Source organism: Aspergillus caelatus (assembly GCF_009193585.1).
Source record: "Aspergillus caelatus strain CBS 763.97 unplaced genomic scaffold BDV27scaffold_119, whole genome shotgun sequence".
NCBI lineage: Eukaryota > Fungi > Ascomycota > Eurotiomycetes > Eurotiales > Aspergillaceae > Aspergillus > Aspergillus caelatus.
Window position 1 is genome coordinate 12795 of NW_022475382.1, and position 21746 is coordinate 34540.

At 49.1% G+C, this 21746-nt stretch overlaps 8 protein-coding genes across 8 annotated transcripts; 3 read left to right on the plus strand and 5 right to left on the minus strand.

Moving 5' to 3' along the window:
• Positions 1-733: 733 nt before the first annotated feature.
• BDV27DRAFT_165546 (S9 family peptidase) lies at positions 734-2890 on the minus strand (the record flags this gene model as incomplete). The annotated part of the gene is made up of 3 exons (XM_032073962.1): positions 734-1920; positions 1978-2744; positions 2801-2890. The coding sequence occupies 3 exons, from the start codon at positions 2888-2890 to the stop codon at positions 813-815; spliced, it is 1965 nt and encodes a 654-aa protein (XP_031926303.1). The 3' UTR covers positions 734-812.
• A 1355-nt stretch (positions 2891-4245) lies between these two features.
• Positions 4246-6204, plus strand: BDV27DRAFT_130213 (uncharacterized protein). Its single transcript, XM_032067373.1, has one exon. It carries the CDS (start codon positions 4306-4308, stop codon positions 5728-5730), a length of 1425 nt encoding a protein of 474 aa, XP_031926304.1. The 5' UTR covers positions 4246-4305; the 3' UTR covers positions 5731-6204.
• BDV27DRAFT_8915 (uncharacterized protein) lies at positions 5659-6213 on the minus strand. The gene is made up of 3 exons (XM_032077887.1): positions 6191-6213; positions 5771-6124; positions 5659-5716 (listed from the first exon to the last, which is right to left on the minus strand). Exon 2 carries the CDS (start codon positions 6111-6113, stop codon positions 5790-5792), a length of 324 nt encoding a protein of 107 aa, XP_031926305.1. The 5' UTR covers positions 6114-6124; positions 6191-6213; the 3' UTR covers positions 5659-5716; positions 5771-5789.
• Positions 6214-6383: 170 nt separating this feature from the next.
• Positions 6384-7652, minus strand: BDV27DRAFT_8924 (uncharacterized protein). The gene is made up of 5 exons (XM_032077889.1): positions 7531-7652; positions 7166-7478; positions 6997-7104; positions 6709-6927; positions 6384-6647 (listed from the first exon to the last, which is right to left on the minus strand). Exons 1-5 carry the CDS (start codon positions 7570-7572, stop codon positions 6463-6465), a joined length of 867 nt encoding a protein of 288 aa, XP_031926306.1. The 5' UTR covers positions 7573-7652; the 3' UTR covers positions 6384-6462.
• A 2730-nt stretch (positions 7653-10382) lies between these two features.
• On the minus strand, positions 10383-12584 carry BDV27DRAFT_8931 (general substrate transporter). Its single transcript, XM_032077890.1, has 3 exons — positions 12072-12584; positions 11285-12004; positions 10383-11225 (listed from the first exon to the last, which is right to left on the minus strand). Exons 1-3 carry the CDS (start codon positions 12265-12267, stop codon positions 10564-10566), a joined length of 1578 nt encoding a protein of 525 aa, XP_031926307.1. The 5' UTR covers positions 12268-12584; the 3' UTR covers positions 10383-10563.
• BDV27DRAFT_165548 (glycoside hydrolase family 13 protein) lies at positions 12585-14905 on the plus strand (the record flags this gene model as incomplete). The annotated part of the gene is made up of 3 exons (XM_032073963.1): positions 12585-13311; positions 13390-13519; positions 13581-14905. Exons 1-3 carry the CDS (start codon positions 12958-12960, stop codon positions 14903-14905), a joined length of 1809 nt encoding a protein of 602 aa, XP_031926308.1. The 5' UTR covers positions 12585-12957.
• On the minus strand, positions 14852-16681 carry BDV27DRAFT_8940 (Zn(II)2Cys6 transcription factor). The gene is made up of 2 exons (XM_032077893.1): positions 15307-16681; positions 14852-15255 (listed from the first exon to the last, which is right to left on the minus strand). Exons 1-2 carry the CDS (start codon positions 16591-16593, stop codon positions 14980-14982), a joined length of 1563 nt encoding a protein of 520 aa, XP_031926309.1. The 5' UTR covers positions 16594-16681; the 3' UTR covers positions 14852-14979.
• Positions 16682-19854: 3173 nt separating this feature from the next.
• On the plus strand, positions 19855-21343 carry BDV27DRAFT_165552 (uncharacterized protein). The gene has a single exon (XM_032073964.1). It carries the CDS (start codon positions 19894-19896, stop codon positions 21232-21234), a length of 1341 nt encoding a protein of 446 aa, XP_031926310.1. The 5' UTR covers positions 19855-19893; the 3' UTR covers positions 21235-21343.
• The last annotated feature ends 403 nt before the right edge of the window (positions 21344-21746 follow it).

The window sequence follows — 21746 nt, forward strand, 5'->3', positions numbered from 1 at the left end:
TACCAGACAATGTTGTATACCAGAGGGTCTCTGGTCCCCTGCAAATTTCAATATAGCGGGGACCTCGGCTAGGAATGACCTCTTCATACTGATTTCCTATTAGCTAAACGCATCCCCACCCGGTACGATACGGTAACTGTTCGACAATTATATTACGCCTGGGAGCAGGACCTTGGCAGCAATAACTATTAAACCTATGTCAATCCTTCTTCAACAATCACCGATCCCAAACCTTTTACAGGCAGTCCAAGGCTTGTCATCCTGTCGTGGGGCTTAGAACAGTTGATAATGTTGACTCTTACCCTACATAATCCAGAGGGAGTCCATTCGAACAGGGCTAATAGTAAAAAGTGGAAAAACTACAGAATATATAAAGCTCGGCACGATGATAATGTAAGTGCTTTAGTTGGATATCAAATCAATGCAAGGAGTAATGCAAGGGCTAATTTCGAGCAAAGTCAAGGAATAAAGTACCAGCCTGCGAAATCCTTGACCTTTGGAGAGCATTATATTTGAATGAGGACTCATAGGCATGACTAGTCGCGTTGGCATATCTTCTTTTGTTCGAAAAGTCATACTATGAATAAGGACCACTTTGTTCAATACGAGATGCATCTCTTTGGCAAATACTTCAGTCAAGCTCAAGCTCACCACAAGGAGTTGGAAGCCTATCCACGGTGAGAGGCTAATCTTCAATGTCACGATGCGCTGGAGAATAAACGCCGGGAAAAACAGCGGCTCCGCAGACGATACCGCGTATTAGATGAGACTACATATGGGGACGATTGACTTCTTATCACATCAAGTCTATATCAAGTCAAATGAAGCTGCCACCACTCCTCCTTCCGCTTAAATGACTCATAAATGGTTTCGTGGCCAACCCAGCCATGGCCCTCGCCTTCGAACTCAACCACCTCTGCTACTCTCCCACACTTGTGCATCGCATCGGCCATCATCCTGGCTTGTGCGACAGGGACGACCATATCGGACGTGCCCTGCAGCAAAAGCAGCGGTGCCTTCATCTGCGCCGCAAAGTGGCACGGACTGCGCTTGGTGAGTTCGGTATCCCGGCCCTCGGGCTTCGTTTTACTTAGTAAAATCCGGTCCACATCGTGGCTCTCAAACTTGTATGAATCGGCCTGCAATGCCCGGACATCACTAATGCCATATGAACTAATCCCCGCGGCCCAAACATCCGGGTACATGTGAAGAGCCCGCAGGGTCAGATACCCACCTGCACTACCACCGTAGATGCCCACGCGCGCTTTATCGACCAAACTCTTTTCCACCAGGAAGTCGACTGCACTCGCGGCATCTCCGACATCAACGAGACCCCAGTACCCCGAGAGACGCTCGCGATATTCGCGACCGTACCCAGTGGAGCCCGTGTAGTTGAGAGCGCAGACGGCAAAGCCGCGCGTGGTCCAGTATTGAATTTCGAGATTGAGCGCCGGGGTGACGCAGCCATTTGGTCCACCATGAACGTAGACTAATACAGGAGGAACACCCTGATCGGCCGACTGGTAGTTCGGGTTTTGTGGAGGAAAGTAGAACATATAAACGTCGCCGTCACACCGCGGTCCGTATTTTTGGGGTGCACGAAATTCTGTCGCGTGAGAGACGTATTCAGGATCCAACTTGAACGATGCAGTGGAAGCCAATACGGTTCTTTGCACCTCGTCGGTGGGCATGATGGATACCAGAGCCAGTTCCTGCGGGGACGTTGCCGTCGAACCAACGATGGCGAAGCTGGTTGGTGAAACTCGGTAAATCCCATTAGCACGAGATCCCAAATCCAGGTAGGGAAGATCTAGCTGCCGAGCGCAGGAAGTCGTAGTGTCAATCAGGAACACTTGACTCGTGGCGTGAGTAATGACGGTTGCGACGATAGTCGTCGCGTCAAGGGATGTATATGTAGAGCTAGTCGGGGTGTTAGTTTGATTACGTATGAGGGATGGAAGTACTCATGGTACATACCTTCCAAGTTCCCATTCAGCTGTGGCAAAGTCCGCCTCCTCGAGACCTTTGAGTGCCAACGGGCGAGGTGCACCGTCATCCATGTTGCATACATATAGCTGCCAGAACCCTGTCGTATCGCTCGCAAAGTACAGCGAACCGTCCAGGCCCCATTTTGGCTGCGCAATACTCTCCTCCTGTGCTTTCCCTGCGACACGTCGCGAGTTTTTAAGACAGCCATCTTCCCAAGTGGCAACATAGAGAACAGTTCCGGTCCATGGCATGTCCGGATGGGACCACTGAATCCAAGAGACATGCTTCCCCGAGGGGTCGAACTTGGGATGGGAGAAAAAATCATCACCTTGGGCGATCGTGGTTTCCTCACCGGTATTAATGTTTATGGCCACCAGGGAGTTGTGAACCATGAATGCTTGGGTCTCCGGAGTGGCTTCGCGATGATCCTCCTTGATGGCAAGCATCCACTGTCCATCGATCGGATGATGGCAAAAATCCGCATAGCGGACACCCTTGACCCCTTCGCGAACCAGAGTGACTTTAGTAGAGGATGGATCCAGCAGGTAAATACTGCTAGAGGCTTCGTCGGAGAACGTGATCAGCCCGTCTAGTCTTATGGCAAGGGAACCGCCACCGAGCTCTTGCACCGTGGCGTGTGCACTGAAATCTTTCGGTAACACATCTCGGCTTTCGCCGTGCCAATGCTGGATGATCGCATGGCGGCCATCCTCTGTCGGATGGCATTCCACGCTGTAGATAGCCCCGGTAGACTCCTAAATAATTCTCGTTAGTCCAATGGCGAGCTTGGCGAGCTGGGACTGGGACTCACATTGACGACCACTTCATGAAGGGATATGCTACTGCTTGACAGTAATTCTGGGGTGAGTGGGCTCTTCCAGCGTCCGAAGGGTACCGTCATTTCGAATTGTTGTCATTTATCCAGTTGCAATGATTTTTATCAACTGGTCCACACTTGCGAGACGGGAGTTTCAGTTGTCCTTGGTCGGTCAAAGTATTTTTCCGTCCCAAATTGCTTGTATAATCTTTAGGTAATATATTACGAGAGGAAATAATAGAAATATATAACCTTTATATACAGCTACGATCTGTTTAGTTGCGAGACTGCAGAATAAATCGTATTTGTGGGGACTTACTACGGTGACTGTGAGGATGGAAAAAATCTGGAAACTTATACTGACTAGACCGCCCAGTTGGCCTATTGACCAACCTATGGACTAATGTTTTTCGGGTAATGCTGAATATCACCTTGGTATCTGGCTCATCAGGGCTCCATTCACGTAGAGCTGTTGCGAGTGGCTTGGGACATCTTGTGGCGGCCAACATTCTGAAAAACATAATGTTTCTTGGAGTCGCCAAGTACGAGGAAGCATGAGACGGTCTACGTAACCTAGGGATGTAGCTTCCGAGAATGCTATTGCACTCATGGTGCTGAACTACGACGATGAAGCCAAGGACAAACTGACGGACGCTCTTCGACGTAGAAGCGAGGGAGGATCGACTGGTGAGAACGCTGTCGTACTCGTGATTCTCAACGACTATCATGATGGCAAAGTACCAAAGTCCAAGCAGCATTATCTCTTCACGAAGCAGAAACTGCAGAGCCTTAGACTGTATTGTATCCTACCTCAATATGAGAGCGTACATTTATGATTAGGGAATCAAGTAGCGTATGTAGGTGAGACATGGGTTGAGATGTCCCTTATCAGTCGACGATCTCATTATCCCCGTTTTATGAAGAAATGAGGAGAACACTCAAGCTCCTGACAGAAACATTGTATGTTGTATATTGCTTCGTTGTGACACTCCAAGGCGTCTTGTTGCCAGTCCCACAAGTTTGACTGAAGGTATGATTAGAAGGAGTGATGAGCATAGATTACCAACTTCACAGTATCTTATGTATGGTTCTGGTTTCTTCACAAAGGAATCCTACACGTATGTCAATGGTATCTAGGAGACTATGCAAAGGCGTACCGCTAGTGAATACACTTGTCAAACGTCCATGAGGTGTGCCACACGGCCTCTCGTGGCGTTGGACCTACATCGCAAGGTCATTGATGGTATTAGCCCGCAAAGAATACATATTCGACAATGTCGTGCATTGCGAATATCATGGGCTGATTCGGTATATTTTCTCTCGTATCATTAAAGCACGGTCACCCCTTCATCAACTGTGGACTTCGTAGCTTACTAGGTACCTACTAATGCACATCAATTAACAAATATAGCCTAGCGGTAAATTTAGCGCCATTATAGGTAAACGTCTTGGTAATCTGTCTGACATTTGCTGACATATTGCCAGAATACCTTGCGAAGATGGATCGCCTGCCAGCAGAGATCATCCTGGCCATCCTCCATGAAATTCCCAACGCACGAGACCGACTGAACCTAGTCCAGATATGTCGGCGTTGGCGTGCCTCATTGCTGGGAATCGCTTTCTGCTCGACTCACCTCGAATGGCCTGAGCTTCGGTGTCTGATTGTGGCGGCCCTTGCCAATCCGATTATCAGGTTCTCCATCCGCGAGCTCTCAATAAACAATGTTGCCAATAAAGGTGCACTGGCCCCATTAGGCCCGGTAGTTCAGGATCTTATAGATCTCATCAGTGAGTCGCCTGTAGAGTATGATGCATGGCGCAAAAACCTATCAAGTAACCAGGGTGAAGCGTGGATTGCCCTTTCAATGGCTATTCTCCCCAATCTTGCTACAATTTCAGCACAGCATAGCCACCCTGAAGGCTGGATCACCCGAATCGTTTCGAAGGCTGCGTGGAAGCAATTTCCTTTTGATTGCAACACTTTCCTCGCCTTGCAGCGGTTAGAAAAACTCGAGCTTTCCTGGAGCTACCTTTCTACTGTGTTGAGTCACCGCGAATACCTTCCCTTATTTCACTTGCCTTCCCTGCGCACCTTACGACTCGGCCCAGTACAGGAGCTTCATTCGACCCACAGTGCAGCAGACCATCCGGCCTTCTTTCCAGTTCCAGCTACCTCGCCGGTTGAAGAGCTAGTCTTGGACTTCTTTTGTAACGGAAGATATGGGATGGCCGATTTTGTTACCTCATGTGCCAACCTTAAGCGCTTTGTATACCAGCATACGAACGACATTATCTGGGTTTCGCGTCAGGACGAGGAGGATTGCATGGGTGTTGACACTAGCTTTCGGCCTTGGTGCTTCCACGAGGCGCTCCAAACACAGAAACACAGCCTAGAGGTGCTCCACCTGAATGATCTAGGAGATGCGTCCACCCCTCGACCAACTCATCTCTATAAGGGGAATGTCGACCCAATCTCACATGATCGGTGGTTTGGGTCGTTGGCGGATTTTTCCAAGCTGTGGGATCTACGGATTCGCGCCAGCAACCTTCTCAATCTCCACCCTCAGGAGACAGAGGATATGGTCTGGCTTGGAGATATTCTGCCTAAGACCTTGAGAGTTTTACATCTAGCGGACTGTAATGTTAACAACTGTGCTGTATTGGTCACCCACCTCGAGGATCTTCTTACTCGGCGTGAGGAACAGTTTCCAAACCTACAGTACCTGCTCGTCTCTCCTGAGCGGGAGGAACCACACGGAACCAGTATTCGCATCAGGGAGGCCTTCAGGAGGCAATGGACGACCCTTCAGGTGATGTGTGACCGGGTTGGCATCCGGCTCTCTCTTGGGGCCGGGGAAAAGATGAAAACAAATCAGAAGCACTGGTCTCCCGGAAGAATTGTAGACGAGGCTTTGTTGCATTAATCTATCATTCACAGCCTCCATGGGAAAGTGATAGCCTCACCGACACCAGTCTATATAACCTATATTTCCCCCCCGTCGTCTCGCACGCCCGTCCACCATTCCCGGATCTCCCAGTACCAAGTCCAGCTTTCCACAGCGCCAGCGCCGGCAAGAACAGCAAACAGCACTGCTTTGCTCATCTGAGTCTTGAAGCTCAGATCATACTTCCAGTAACCTGCGTTGCTCTTATCGTTTGGTTGATTAGTCTTTGAGGTGTTGTCCTTGTTGTGTAGAATGTTCCGCGTTGAAAACGATGCTGTGGCACGAGGTGCAAGAGGAGCGCGTGGATGGCTGTGAATGAGACCATTCAAAAGCTTGGCACGTAGAGAAGCCATGTCGTTCATACTAGATGAGTCTGTGAATTAGACGCAGTCAATATTCAGAAGGTAATACAAACGAGGTCCGGATTCTTCAGTAGTACCTCGGGTGTTATGGTGAGAGTTCTGGAACTGAAGAATCCACCCTCACGCTTGTTTATGAGTGAGTCAGAGTAAATTCAAGGGCGCGGGGTTAAAGCCTTTGGCCCTTAATTAGCCGGTATTTCTTGCGAAACAGGTATAGCCTGCCGAGGTACGAAGAAACGCGGGTAAGTTGTTGTTTCCATCTATACAAGTGGAATCCATAACTATTGCCAGCTTTCGTCTATAATACTCCCATCGCATTCAAGGAATCATAATGCGCCTCAGATTCCACTCACGCCAATCCCTCAGCCTGTTCAATCTCTTCTTTAGTCAAACACCATTTTCTCTGCAACTTCTGGTCAAGAGCCAAAGAATACACATCCTTCGGCCACCACTCCCCCCAGCTCGTCAAAAAGAGCTGCTCTGGATCCGACGGGATATCGGTCGCAGTAAATGCCCGAAGGAGGTTTTGAGCTCCTGTTGAACAGTCCATGTTAAGTCAATTTTCTCCTAATCATTATTATGCCAGTGAACTTACCCTCGGGAATGCTTTTCGCATCCGGCATATCCATGGACAAGCCCATATCAGTGGCCAATTTGGTGCTTGGGATAAGGCCCGGTGAGACGGCAATGATCGTGCACGAGGGAAGTTCGCGGCGCCAGTAAAATGCGCCGAGTAATTGAACGAACTTTGAGGCACTGTACACGGCCCTAACTCCTGCCTTGGAATTTGCCTTAAGGTCTACATCGAGTGTTGCTAATATAACTCGAGTCAATATGTAAAAGGCAGATGGTACTGAGTAATAAGCAGAGAACGTGAGCTTACCTGGATCCTGGCCTCTCACATTGCGAATGGCGCCCGAGGAAACAACGACAACTCGCGATTGTGACACAGAAAGAGTGTCACGGAGCAAATGAATCAAATAATGTTGAGCTATTTTGTTTCATCGTTAGCCACTTCGGTCCAATGCCCTTCGAGTTCATCTCCTTCATACCTAGATGATTAACTACATACCCCGAACACCATGGCGATCCATTGGGTCCAGGGCCATCGGCGCTATCGAGCATGCCAGCGCAGAGGAACAGATAATCGAGCTTCTGCGCACCCAACTGAGAAAGGACGTTTTGTGCAAACGACTGCACACTCGGCAGAGATAGGAGATCCAGCGGGAAAATGGTAATCGTGTGCTGCTTCGTGTCAAAGTCGAGGCGGTCGTACTCGTCCTGAGCTTTGGCTGTGTCCCGTACTCCCAAGATGAAATTGTATGGCTCCGACTGCTGAAGCAGCTGTTTGATTGCTTCAAAGCCCTGGGGTATGTTAGACGAACGACTAGTGAGGGGTAGAAAGGTGGAAGGTTACCAAGCCCGATGAAGTGCCTGTTGCGACGACTGTTTTTGCCATGATTGCGAGGAGAGTTCGTTAGATCTGTTGGTCCGCAGGCGGTCTTCAGGTGCGAGATAGAGGGTGGATGTGTCTTGATATCAACCTGCATCTTTGGCTTCTCAATATTTTATTGCCCCTCGCTGACAAAGGGATAATCATGTGACGTCATCGTATCAACTTCTTTCCCGGAAGAGAGCAAAACAAGACGAGGAGTGGAAAAATAAAAAAGACTGATCTTTCAGCGTTTGGGAATCGACAGGTTCATCGCAAGAGGAAATTGTGAGGGAAGGAGAAAAAAAAAAAAAAAAAAAAGATGACGGTCGTGATGCCTTAGATTTTGTCTCCTTGCACGGAGTTTGGCAGTAATAGACATAAGGTCTAGATAAAAATAGAAAAACGCATGAATGGTAGAAAGATATGGATACCCAGGTACGCCTCTTTATCCCGCTATGTCTACATATTGGATGTAGTAATATCAAACAGCTATTCAAGGGGTCATTCCGGAAGATAGCAAATGATAGGCAAGACCAACGAAAGACCCGCCAGAGAAAGAATTGCAGAGGGTTAACTCTCGGGCTGTAGATTCGGGTCTCAGGAGGAAAGATACTTGGAACAATTCGAAAGGTTTGTAAGAAGCATGATCGCACAGCTAGCTGTATAGACCCTGGTAAAGTAGAGGCAAACCTTTCGTCTTTCAAAGCACTTCGTATAATCTAATATATAAGCACAGGTAAGCAGCAAATATAGGAAAGGGTATCATCCACGACTCCACTCACAGCCTGTACACAGGGATCAACACGATCTGTTCGCACCATATCTGAGTAACAATGCAAGACATCAATGCAAATATATATAGTGGTAGGTAGCTGTGTTAGGAAGTGATTCCGTTATATCCTGCCTTTATTAAACCAACAAGGCGATTCATTATAGTCATTTATACTACGCTACTAGATCTACCGACACTATTTGTAGTACGAGGTGCACTTCATCCACTGAATTCGGGCAGCCGTGTTGCTGTGTCGCGCAATCTTAATCTGCATGATTGCTCTATATAATCTACTACTTAGGGTAAGCCAGTACATACGACCATAGGGTGTGGAGAACAGGGCTTCCCGTCCGCTCAGCCGTACTTAAGCCACACGCCGGGAGGTTAGTAGTTGGGTGGGTGACCACCAGCGAATCCCTCCTGTTGTATGTTTTCTTTTTTATTCATATTTTTTAAATATTCTTTTGCGGTATTTACATACAATATGATTTTCCCTGAACCGCCGCCGCTGTGGAATCACAGAATATATAAATTTGTTTATCCGGTGACTGAATCACTAGCCAGGGATACAAGGACGCGCGAGAGAAAACACGATGTAATCCGAATTGACCAGCCCGCAGAATCCATGTCAAAGTCATTGTTAAATATCACCAGCTCATCCCCTATGACGCTTTGCTATCGTCCTCTCCACGGCCGATCAACCGCACTGCGTCCTCAACGCTTCTTCCAAAGAGGCCGGCTACCGTCTCAGTCATGCCATTAGTGGCCACCATGGCAAGCATGCGAGGGCTCAGCACGTGCTTAAGAAAATCCATGAGTTTCTCCCCGGGAGAGGGAGGATTCCACGCTTGTACACAGAGAACCACTGCCAAATTGAGCGACGAGCACTTCATGGGCCTATCGAGACTCACTCACCTTCACCCCGAGTGTCTTGGAGCTTCCTCGTCTTCCTCCGAGCCACGATCTATTTTGTCTTCGGCTGACTTGCGGTCTTCCTCGTCTTCCTCATCGCCCTCGTCTTTCTTGGCTTCCCCGGAGATATACTTAAATTACTGCCATGGAAACCATTCGTGTATGTCTTGGATGATATTCGATGGGCTCTATCGCACTGACAGTTTGGGGGTAATTTGATAACTTACCAAGGTCACATTACCAAAATCATTGAGATTGTCTTTAATGAAGTGCCCATTGCCATGCCACTTATCCTTCGGGGGTGATTCCTGCAAAAGCGCAGTGACGTGTGTCTCCAACACTGTCAACAACTACCACCCATGCAAACGTCAGTAGACTGGGGAATCGAAATCAACATATGGAGGCCATGTTGACTTGTATCATAGCATTCTTAACCTCTTGAAAATCATGATCTGTCCACTGTGCCAATCGGTTCTGTGGGCCCTGATAGACGAGGCGCTGGCAAAAATGGAGCACTTTTCCTACTGCACCCGTCAGATACCGGATCTCTGCCCCTATTCCAGCACGATCTCTTCCCCAACTACCTTTCAGTAAACTGAACTACGTGGTTCGGCCCGCGGTGAGGGAAGGTGGAAATGATTGTTTTGAGCCAACCTGTTTGGGTGTTTTGAATCTTCTCTTATATCGGGGTTGACTCTTTGAATGATATTTGTGATCCCCTTTACAAGTTGACCAGACATTGCGACTCGAAGTAGCATCGTGTATCTTCACAAGATAGTAAGGCCTCCATCGGTGTCTGCCCGTGTGAGAGTCAGAGAGACGATAGACTCATATAACAGAGGTGGTTGGGGGGGGGGGGAATATTAGAAGGACGGCAAAAGAAACCCACTCCTCCTCTCATCAACTCAGCCGTAGTGGACCCAAATTGTTTCCAAACCCTAGTCCATTCAGCCGAGTCTTAAGAGAATGATTGATTTGTAAAAGGTGAAATGTATGAGGCCCACTTCTCAGCTCGCCACGGGGACCCCCAGTGGACAAACGATTCAGCGAACTTCGGAGATATTTTCCGGTGTCCAGCCGATCCCTCGTAGGCCCCACTGGTACATATTTTCCGATCGGTTCTGTTCGTAGCTGCACTATTCGGGGACGATTTCAATCGACACTATATTATATATATACTGAATACCTTCCTTAACTAAAAATGATTGATGCATGCGAAGCCGCTCAAGCGGGTGATTGTTCTACTGAGACGCAACATACATCAATTCCTGCAGGGGGATAACGCCCAGGAGAGATAATCCTAAATCACAGGCGCTCACGCATCACATTTTTTATGGAGCGTGCTCCAACTCCTCCCTCAGAGGAGCTTTTACCTCTCGCTCCAACGCAATGACAGCAGCCAGATCCCGCTGGATCTCCGTCTCTGCCCCCGGACCGTCAAAGATGACGGCAATCTCTTCGAGCGTGTGGCCCTTGGTCTCAGGAAACACAAAGTAAACAATGCCCACGAAACTGACCAGCAGACCAAGGTACACAAAATAGAACTTCCACTGGATCGCACCGAGAGCAATGGGGTTCACGAACTGATTGAAGAAGCCCGCGGCAAACTGCGCCGTTAGACTTAGCGACAAGCCCTTGGTGCGCAGGTAGAACGGCATGATCTCGACCGGGTAGGCAATGGAGAGTGGGGTATAGGCGATATCATAGGCGCCGTAGAACAGATAGAGGAATGCGACGACTGCACTGCCAGCCGCCTGGATGGCCGATTTATCGAACACGGCGGACAGGGCAGTCGCCAGGGAAAAGAAGAGCAGCATCAGCACCGTCGAGAGCATCCAGAGCGGGCGTCGGCCGTATTTCTCGGCGGCGACGGCACCTCCGGCGGCACAGACTGCGTTCCACGCCTGAAGGCCCAGGTTAATGGCAGATTGCTGTGTGGGGTTGGTGATGCCAACGGATCGCAAAATTGGTGCGAGATAGTAAGAGATGACACCTGGGCACGAGGCGAATCAGCAAGACGGACACAACCCAGGTGGAGAGCGCTGTACGTACCATTACCTGCCCACTGGATCATCACCCCGACCAGGAGACAAATGGCTAGGCGATGCCGAGCTCCCTTGGTCGCAATGAATGCCGACCAGCCACTTTTATGGGCGGCTGAGTTCTCTAGGTCGATTGCGCCACAAATTTCAGAGTACTCGAACTGAACCAAGGGATCGGACGTGTCCCCATTCCCATGGTAGCGGGCGAGGATTTGCAAGGCCTCGTCGCGCCGGTCCTTCGACACGAGCCACCGCGGGCTTTCGGGGACGATGAGCAGTCCGAGCAACTGCACCGCCGGGAAGAAACACTGGACAAGGCATGGAATTCGCCAGGACCACGTGCTACCCTCAATATAAAGAGTCCCCAGGCACACCGCAGCAGCCAGAATCGCGCCCCAGTACCAAGTAGCTTGAAAGATGGCCGTGACCACGCCCCGATGCCGTGGGTGAGCTATCTCAGTAGTTAGCGGCGGAGCAGCCGTCTGTGCAAAGCCCAGGCCAACCCCCATCGCGATTCTCGTTCCAAAGAAAGCCCAGCGACCGATGGTGGCCGCCTGGATCACGCTCGCGACAATCATGATGGCCGATCCCAGTGCGACGGACATTTTGCGGCCGAAGTAATCCGCGAAGTATGACGCCGGTATAAAGGTGATCGTGCCTCCTAGGGAAATCCCGGAAATGATCAGACCCTCTATGTTCGAGCTTATATTCTCGCCGACATTCTTCGCGACTATGGGTCATTCAGATCAGCGCTGTATACGCTAGCGGTGGATGGCAATGTGATCACGAGAACTCACACATAGGGAGGGTCAGGAGCCCATTCATCAAAGCAGCGTCATACCCATTTGCTGCAGCGGAGGCAAACATAAGTATGAGGCCGAAATTCAGGCGCCGGAGGCCCTTGTCCTTGAGCCAGTTGGCGTTTGTATTGTTTGGCAGCGTCCGGTACACATCCATGCCGGACGCAGAAACAACCCCACCGCCAGCGACCATGATGTCAGTAACAAAGGGTGCTGTTCAGGATGTTGCTGAGCTTCAGGTGCACGGGATAGGGGGGCCAAGTGATGTACTTCAATCAGTGTGGATACAACGATTGCATTCTGCAACAGAGCAAAGATTCAGGCCACGGTAGGGGGAAATCGTTCGATCTTATAGACATCATTGAATACGAAGAACCGGTGATAGTTTCTGTACTTGCGATCCCCACCCTCCTGTTCCCCAGATCACGTTTCTCCGTTGCGTGGAGAGTGTGTGGTAGGGGTGAAAGTAGCATGTATGGAGTCTGGGGTCTGGACACAAAAGAAATACGATCAGTGGTGTGAAGACGCTAATCCTCGTTGGGTCAAGCGCCCTCCCCAGATGAAGTTTGGCAGTATGGGCACCAATGAGAAGCCGCACGCCGGCGAGATTCCCGGCGGATTTCTTTGGCCAGATTTTCGGGGAGATTCCCGGGGAGATTTTCGGGACGGGCGCTGGCCGGAGTCGGAGTCACGAGGCGAGGGTCGGCTCCAAGACAGACAGACCCAACTCATTTACTGAGTAGGCTGGACAACTCGCTCCAGGGGTCAACATTAGAGCAACAGTGTTACGTCACTTCACCATGTGTTTCTCACCGGGTGAACATAAATATGGTCCCTCCCTGCCCCCAGTCTTTCCCATCATCCAACTTATTGTCACTCACAAATGGCTGCCCAGCGGAAGACTCAGTCATCGCCGGTGAACACGGCCTGGTGGAAAGAGGCCTCTGTCTATCAGATCTATCCCGCTTCATTCAAGGACTCCAACGGGGATGGAATCGGCGATATCCCAGGGATCATCTCGGAGCTCGACTACCTGAAGGCCCTAGGGGTCGATCTCGTTTGGCTCTCTCCGATCCTTCAGTCCCCGCAGGTAGACATGGGCTACGATGTTTCCGATTATTATCAAATCCATGCCCCGTACGGTACGGTCAAAGATGTGGATGCACTCATTCAGGGTTTAAACCAACGGGGGATGAAATATGTCATGGACCTTGTGGTCAATCATACTTCCGACCAGGTGAGTGAGAAGCGATCGACTGGGAAATCTTACACACCGCAACTACTGTTTATCAGACGTGATTAATGATGGAAACAGCACGAGTGGTTTAAACGCTCGAGATCGTCCCGAGACAATGAATACCGAGACTGGTACATATGGAAAAAGCCCAAGTACGGTGCAGATGGTGTCCGCCAGCCACCGAATAACTGGAAAGCCTATTTTGGAGGTACAGTTCTGGTTTCCACGTCCACAAAGTTGCCCCAGCCTGTCACTAACACCCAGAAAAGGATCTGCATGGCAGTATGACGAAACAACCAATGAATATTATCTGCACCTGTTCGCGCCGGAGCAGCCAGACCTCAACTGGGAAAACCCCAAAGTCCGGTCCGCGGTGCACCAGATCATGAGATATTGGCTGGACAAAGGCGTCAGTGGATTCCGCATGGATGTCATCAACATGGTCAGCAAGGACCAAAGCTTCCCTGATGCACCCATCACCGATGCAAACAGCCAATGGCAGCATGGGGCGATGTACTACTGCTGCGGACCACGTCTCCACGAATACCTACAAGAACTGGGACGGATCTTGAAGGAATATGATGCCTTTTCCGTCGGTGAGATGCCTAATGTGTATGATCCGGCGGAAATTGGGAAGGCCGTGGGCTTTGACCGTGGCGAATTAGCCATGGCGTTTCAATTCGAGATCATGGACATCGACCATGGCCCGGCAGGCAAATTCTCTCCGCACCAATATCGCATGTCGGACCTGAAGCATATCGTTTCCAAATGGCAGGACTTCATGTACCAGAATGCGGGCTGGAACGCCCTCTATCTCGAAAATCACGACCAAGGAAGGACCATATCACGATTTACCTCGGCGGGTCCAGAATACCGCGCGACGGCAGGGAAGATGCTGGCCACCTTCCTGGGTCTTCAAGGAGGGACTCCGTTTGTGTACCAGGGCCAGGAATTAGGCCTGGTGAATGTGCCAGCGACCTGGGGCATTGAGAAGTTCAGGGATATCGAGACTTTGAATCATTGGGACGAGATGATGGCTGCATATCCCAACGACACGGAGCTCCACCAGGTGACGTTAGAACAGTTCCGCGTCAAGTCTCGCGATAATGGACGCACCCCGATGCAATGGACCAGTGGTAAATTTGCAGGGTTTACCACTGCGCCCAACGGCCCGTGGATTGATGTGCATGACGACTACGAAGACTGGAATGCCGCGTCCCAGGTGGGCAAGCCAAACAGTGTTTTCCAATACTGGGCAAAGGTCCTCGGCCTGCGCAAAACACATAAGGACCTCTTCGTATATGGCTCGTACAAATTGGTGGATGAAGCGAATGATGATCTATTCGCCTATCTGCGAATGTATGGAGGCCAGTCAGCCTTGGTGTTGGCCAACTTCACAGACAAAGAAGTGAAATGGGTTGTTCCGGCCGAAACCACCTCAATTCTTGAAGATGGCATTGTGCTGCTTGGAAATTATCAGCGCCACCACCCGGTGCTGCCCGATGGTACCATCGCTGTAAAGCCATTTGAATCGTTTGTGATTTTTCTAGATAGTTCAAGTGCCAGAGCCGGACTTGGTGGGGGGAAGCTCTGAATCAGTTTGACATCCACAAAATGTGATCACATCCAGCAATGTTACCATGAAGAATTCCGGTGGGCCAAAGTCCACTATGCATCTAATGTTTCTTCATCAAGTGGTTCAATGACGGGGGAATCCCCACGGTCAGCCGGAGAAAGCGCAGGAATATGGCGGTATGGAATGCCTAATTCATGCAATTTTCTCTGCAGTACCTCTAGGCCATATGGTCTGTGGCTCAGAGATGACAGTAAATAACATAAATGGTGGAGAATATCGTGTGTTCCCACTGAATTGCGGTGCAAGAGGGAGGGAACACAGTGAATCACATCCAGTAGGGTACTTGTGATCTCGAAGAGTTTGATGGCCTGGATCCAGTAAGCTTAAGGTATGCCATTGTGATATATATAGTCACCCACCATCCCGGGACCGTGTGCCACAAATGTCTCCTGGGGCACGTTGGAGATGAGCACGATCGCGTCTCTTGCCACATGGACCGGGTAGGTCAATCTCATACTGTCATCAGCCGAAGCGCTCGAGAGGAAAATATTCTTTAAAGATAGTTGCCAAAGTAGTACGCGTAGCCACTGTTGGGTAATAGCAATATCCGTTCTCTGCAATGCATGGTATGTCGTAGGCCACTGGAGGCACTGACGGAGTTGACTCTGTAGCCGACAGAGCGTCTCCTTACTGCACATGATGGTACTGGAGCCACCGCGATCGAGAAGCACACCTTCCACGGCAATAAATAGGCCCACCAGACGGTCAAAGGCTTCAACAAGGTGGAGTTCGTCCAAACAATCGCGCGTTGGCGGCCGTATGGAGTCTCGTAGACAAGTATTAATTCCATGCTGAATTGCGTGACCCCTTTCGGTCACATAGAGGAGCCAGAACGCCCTTCGCCTATACCGCTCATCTTCCGGGGGTACATCTTGATAGGTATCTTCCTGATCCAATCCCTGAAGCTGACACGATGTCACAGACTCTCGGAGCAAGAGCGAAGCGGTCGGTATCTTTTTCTTCGCACCGTAGTAAAAGTGAAGGAACAGCGGCACTAGTACTGCCTCAAAAGTGCCACTTTCCCGGTAATCATACATCGTGCGGCAATGATCTGATTCTTTCGCAAAGTCATCCGCCATAGTACACTTTCCCTCTGCACTTCCTTGCGTCGCATGGTTGTCCGAGTGGCACTGCAACTGAGCGCAGGTCGCTGCGCATACCGCAAAGGCTAAAGCGCGTAATTCAAGATTGTTCACGTTCAGTATGAGGGAGTTGCGAAGGCGAGCAGTGTCAACCACAGGCCAGACGGGATACATTCTCTGCTCGTAGGTTTGCAGGTGAGCCAAAACATCTGCCAGGGGCAGGTGCGATGGCCATCCATCAGTCAGTAGCAGCATCTGTTCGGTACCGGCGACATCACAAGCTGGTGTCACCCTGGATGAGTCGGTCACATCCGCCCATCCTGCTCTTACATTGGCGGGTGATGCGATTTCGGTTGCACAACGGCCAGCTCGCTCTCGCAGGCTCTGCAGGCGCTTATTGATCTGTGTGTAGGTCTCAGCGCGTGGACCTTTCGGTCCGGGTTTTGCCATTGGCTTCAGGTAGGAGCATTCAAAGCCAGAGCGGACACAGGGTTGACAAGGCCGTCCGCCGCTGCACCGGGTTTTACGGAGAGAGCATCCATCGCAAGCCCGTCGCCTCACCATGGCGGGTTACTGGCCGAAAATAGTTTCGATCCTACAGGGGATAGACAAAGTATTCCCTAGGACATTATAGTGGGCGCATGGAGGTCCGGTTACTTGGACATGTTCACCATCGAAACGTTGTCGACAGCCGGAGAGGATTTGCCCCCAGATGAGACTGGGCGTGTGGACGAATCCATGGTCATGTGACCTTCAAGTTCCGCCAAACAACCTCTCAGATATCAAGATTACAGAGGAGTAATGTGATTTTTTATCTCAACCCTAAATCTGGTGGTTGAATATGCCGAGCTATATAGTATTATGAAATGAGGATGCTAGTATCAGCTACCCTAAGATAGGAAGAGATATAGAAATTTGGATTTGCAATGTACTGTTGGGATACTATGTGGGCCTACGTTACAACTCAAGTGCCGATTGATGTGTTAGTGTATTTCAACTATATTACGAATATATGCCTTCAAGGTGACGCTCTCTTGTTGTCTGCCATTTCAACCGATACTAATATAACCGAATGTTTTCCTCTACAAACCATGTCACCGACCTCACCTGATACCTTTCTAGAGTTGCACGCGGGTCGGGTTTTCGATAGGTCTCCCCGCACCCGACCCAAAACCAGGCTAAACCTGATTACGCAAGTCTTTACTTATTAATCAGGTACCTTACCTAAATAGGCCTAATATAGAAAAATTTAAAGCTCTATATCTCTATCAAATCTATATATGTAATCTATATCTATATAGAAATCTAGAATAAATCTAGAAAATATAGACTTTTTAGTCACATGATGCCAAGAAAAACCCGGGCGGGTTTTTCGGGCTCAAGGTAGGTTAAGCAAGGAACCCGTGCCACTGTAATAGCTATTAATTTAAAATATTATATTAAATTTTATATAATAGTTGCCACGGATCCGATGCGGAATCGGCCCGTTTGGCCTGCAGAACCCCCGGACCCTTACATCCTGGCTCATCCTGCATAGGCCCTGGTCCCGGTTCTTCCTACATGAGATCTCGGACCCCCTACAGTTTAGAATCGGTCGGAGAAGAGATTATCTGACCTTTCACTGACTTTTCAGTGGGAAAGACCTACTGAATAGGGGAGGATCCTAAAGCTATTTAAGGAGGTCTAAAGACCTAGTCACCTAGGTAGAAGTGGCAAGAATCAGTCTCTTTGCATTCGTTCTACTACATAGTCAATGATAGATATCCCTTCTTCTCTCCGCCTACGTTTCCTTACCTAGTTGACAGGCTATCTCCCCTGTATAGTAGATCCTCTGTTACAAGCATTATTTATTGTACTCACTTGTGCTGCAAAGCACCACAGAGGGAAAGGATCCTATATAACCTAGATAACCTATTACAATAGGCTTATCAGCGCATCTATATAGAGTATTTTTGCCCTGTATATTACTTATTGTAATTTAGGCTATTCTAAGAAAAGCTTACAGGTAAGAGTTCCTGGAGGGTTTATCCAAGGGCTTTATAATTTGTTTCTTGTATATATATTTGCAACTTCGAAATTGGCGAACCGGTACCGTCACACAGCTATTCTACAGCCACTGGGGCACTCAGTTTGATGGGTGTCTCCTGCCTTGGCGAAGGTTCCAATGTTCGTCGTAATTGGGAACTATTAGCACTGGCTACACTCAAGAGTGTAATGATGTATGTATTATCTGTGACGGCAGCTGTGAGAACAACAGCCCCTGCCGCCAGTGCTGCCGCCAGACTGCAGACACGGACTGTCATTCCAGAGAGACAGCTGCGTGTTATACTGCTGTGTATAGAAAATGTTCCGGGTTATGAATTTATTCTATTATACTATGGCATCTATATACGGCAAGAGTTTTACTGCTGTCACTTTTCGCTGCTCCCAGAAATTTACCATGGTTGTGGCCACAAACATTTGTCCAGTCTTAACGTCGAAAATGGAAACTATTTTTACCTTGCCAGCTTACACTCAATTATTGACATAGCAGATAGGCAAAGGGCACATAAGCGGAAGCTTAGAATCAATACATTTCTTGCGGTAGTAATGTGATATGGTCGCACGAAATATGGGGCATATACCGCTAGGCCAAGAATGCCCCATGGGCGACATTCTTCTTCTATACGGTCATTTCTTGTTCTGTTAGATATCAATACTCAAAAATGAAAATGTAAACTCAGTATAAGGTTTCTGGTATCTCCGCCAATCAACCGCTGCACAAGATGCATGGCAGTGAAATCATACCATTTCCATTGAAATACGGACATAATAGTGGCTTACAACCTTTACAGGTAGGTACTTGATGAGAGACTCAAGTACCTAACGAGAGATTTTCATGCTAGCCCTTTGTTTTTTTCTTTTTCTTTTTCTTTTCTTTTCTTTTTTTTTTTTTTGCTGCGGCGAGGCTCAATTTTACCCGTCTTCTTTTCTATCAACATGCTCAAAAATAATGATACAATGGGAGACCACTAGGATCAAGCAAACCTTGCACCTATAAATACCTCGTCAGACGTAGAGTTAATGATCGTTGTAGGTCCTGTTAGCATAGACAGTTTAGTTTGCCTCGTGCACGGTGCCCATTCCTTACAAGAGACATTGCTACCCAGACAAGGCAGGTAGCCGTCTCTAATATTAGCAGCCCACCCCCCTGGGTGTGAGGAGAAAGTACCCTCTAATATTTTGACACAGGAAATACTCATTTCACAAATAATCTATTGAGCTAATCTTGTTGGCGATCATGAGACTATGTGTACATCTATTATATATATGTGCTAACTCTGGAGTTATGCTTTAAGGCGAGCTACAAACTCCGAGATTGGGTTTCTCTTGTCCTTATCACATCGACTCGATTTTACGATGATGCACCCGGACGTCGAAGCTAGACTAGCGAGGCTGCACTACGTCACAATGCCAGGCGAAGGGGCAGAAACAGTCGAATTTTTGAATGTTGGCCCCGACCCGATGTAACCTTAAGGCGCCGTTTGCGGCAGAACATACTTTTGTCCTCTGGGTCCATTGGCGAATGTCACCACGTCACGATCCAGGTCCAGGTGTGAGTGACGAAAATACATGAAGGTTCTGAGGAATGGCTCGACTTGTACTCTCTCGCGACATTTGCCTGGTCAACGGTCGGTGGATTACTCACGGCTCCGCGCTTGACGTCGCGCGCTTGCTTCTGGATTAACTCGCGTAAGTGACTTCTAAACCTAGCTAACAAAAGAGCATTCGGGACATAACTTGGCTACAGCTTTTGTATTTATGATAATTTTCGTTCGCGGGCGCTGTACGTGACTGCACTTGCAATTCTTGACTAGATTAACTATGGTCGAATCCAATCCATTACCGTCCAAGAACACAACCATTCCCTGGTTTCAGCCGCCACACCACAGATATGCTCTGTTAAATGCAAATGTCGTGGATCCTGTCGAAGGCATAATATTGGAAAATGCTAGCATTCACCTTTATGAAGGCATTGTCCAGTCTGTGAATGGCAGCGCTGAAGAATGGGAATCGGACCCTCACACGGTAACAGTTAACCTCGAAGGCAAATTTGTCTGCCCAGGATTGATAGACTGCCATGTTCATTTGGCCGCAGTGCCAGGGGGGGGGAATGGTCTAGAGAGTGTCAAGAACATGAATCCATCCGCCTCTCTTCTGCGTCAACCTCTCGTATGCAAGTCGATGCTGGAGCGGGGATTTACTACCGTCAGAGATTGTGGGGGGGCATTGTTCCCTCTCAAAGAGGCGATCGAGCAAGGCGTCCACCCTGGGCCCCGACTTTTCATCGCCGGTCACGCTCTTTCACAGACCGGAGGCCATGGCGATATGCGTGGTATACTGAACGAGTATGAATGTTGCGGCGGGGCTGCCCAAGGCGTTGGCCGAGTCATTGATGGCGTGCCCGATTGCCTGAAGTATGCCCGTGAAGAGATTCGTGAAGGGGCTGACTTTCTTAAAATCATGGGTGGTGGCGGCGTCGCCAGCCCAACCGACAAGATTGAAAACATTCAATTTTCGGACCAGGAGATCAAGGCTATAGTGACCGTCGCGTCTAATGCAGGCACGTATGTCACGTCGCATTCATACACCCCCAAAGCTATCCAGCAAGCGATATCACTGGGCGTCATGGGTATTGAGCACGGGAATTTACTTGACGAGACCACCGCCCGGATGATGGCTGAAAAGGGTGTTTTTCTAACCCCAACACTCGTTACGTATGCAGCGATGGCGATGTTCAAAGATTTCCTCCCTCCGGCTTCAGCAAAGAAAAACGAAGAGGTTCTCAAAAGCGGGTTGCAGGCTATCAAGATTGCAGAAGACGCGGGGGTTACGATCTGCTTCGGAACCGATCTGTTGGGTGATCTGCATTTTGCACAAGCACGAGAGTTTAAGCTGCGACGGCAAGTCCAAACCTCAACAAATATCTTGCGAAGCGCCACGGTGAATCCTGCCCGGCTCCTTCGACAAGAGAAATTCCTGGGCCAGGTGGCCCCCGGCTTTGCAGCTGACCTTCTGGTTCTAAATGCCAATCCGTTGGAGGACATTACCATCTTGGACATGCCCGAGCAGCACATCTTAGCTACGATGAAAGATGGACGCGTCGTTACCTCCAGGTGGTCAAAACTAGGGATTCACTCAGGGAAGACCAGCAATATCGAGTAATCTTCTATCCCAGACAACTGCTGTACTTGGCACTTTGTCACGGATGGAGGATTGATTTGTTGGTTTGACTAAATATGTATGATAGGAGTTAATACTTGATTGAATTCTAAGATCGACTGAGCCATCTCAGAAGTATTTTCTTTACAACGTAGTCCAATAGGGCTCCTCTGTCTCTGTGCCTTTCCATCTAGATACGAGGTTTCAACGACTGTATCTTTTTCTTATGTTAGTTGTTCTTTTGCTTACTCCTGACCTGTCCTGTCCAGCTTGACCATTCGTTGCATCCTAGCTATTCTAGTACTGCGACAGGGAGCTGCCGATTGCAGCAACAATGTACCAGCAACGTCAAAACCCAAGCCGGTAGCCGTGCCTCCAACATTCGATCCAAATCTAAATGCCAGAGCAAGAAGCGGAGATGTAAATAGAGTCGCAGCAATTCGAATAACTGCAGAATAGAAAGGGGCGACCTCAACTGGCTCGAGTGACGACGTCCCATATGACTGAATACAAAA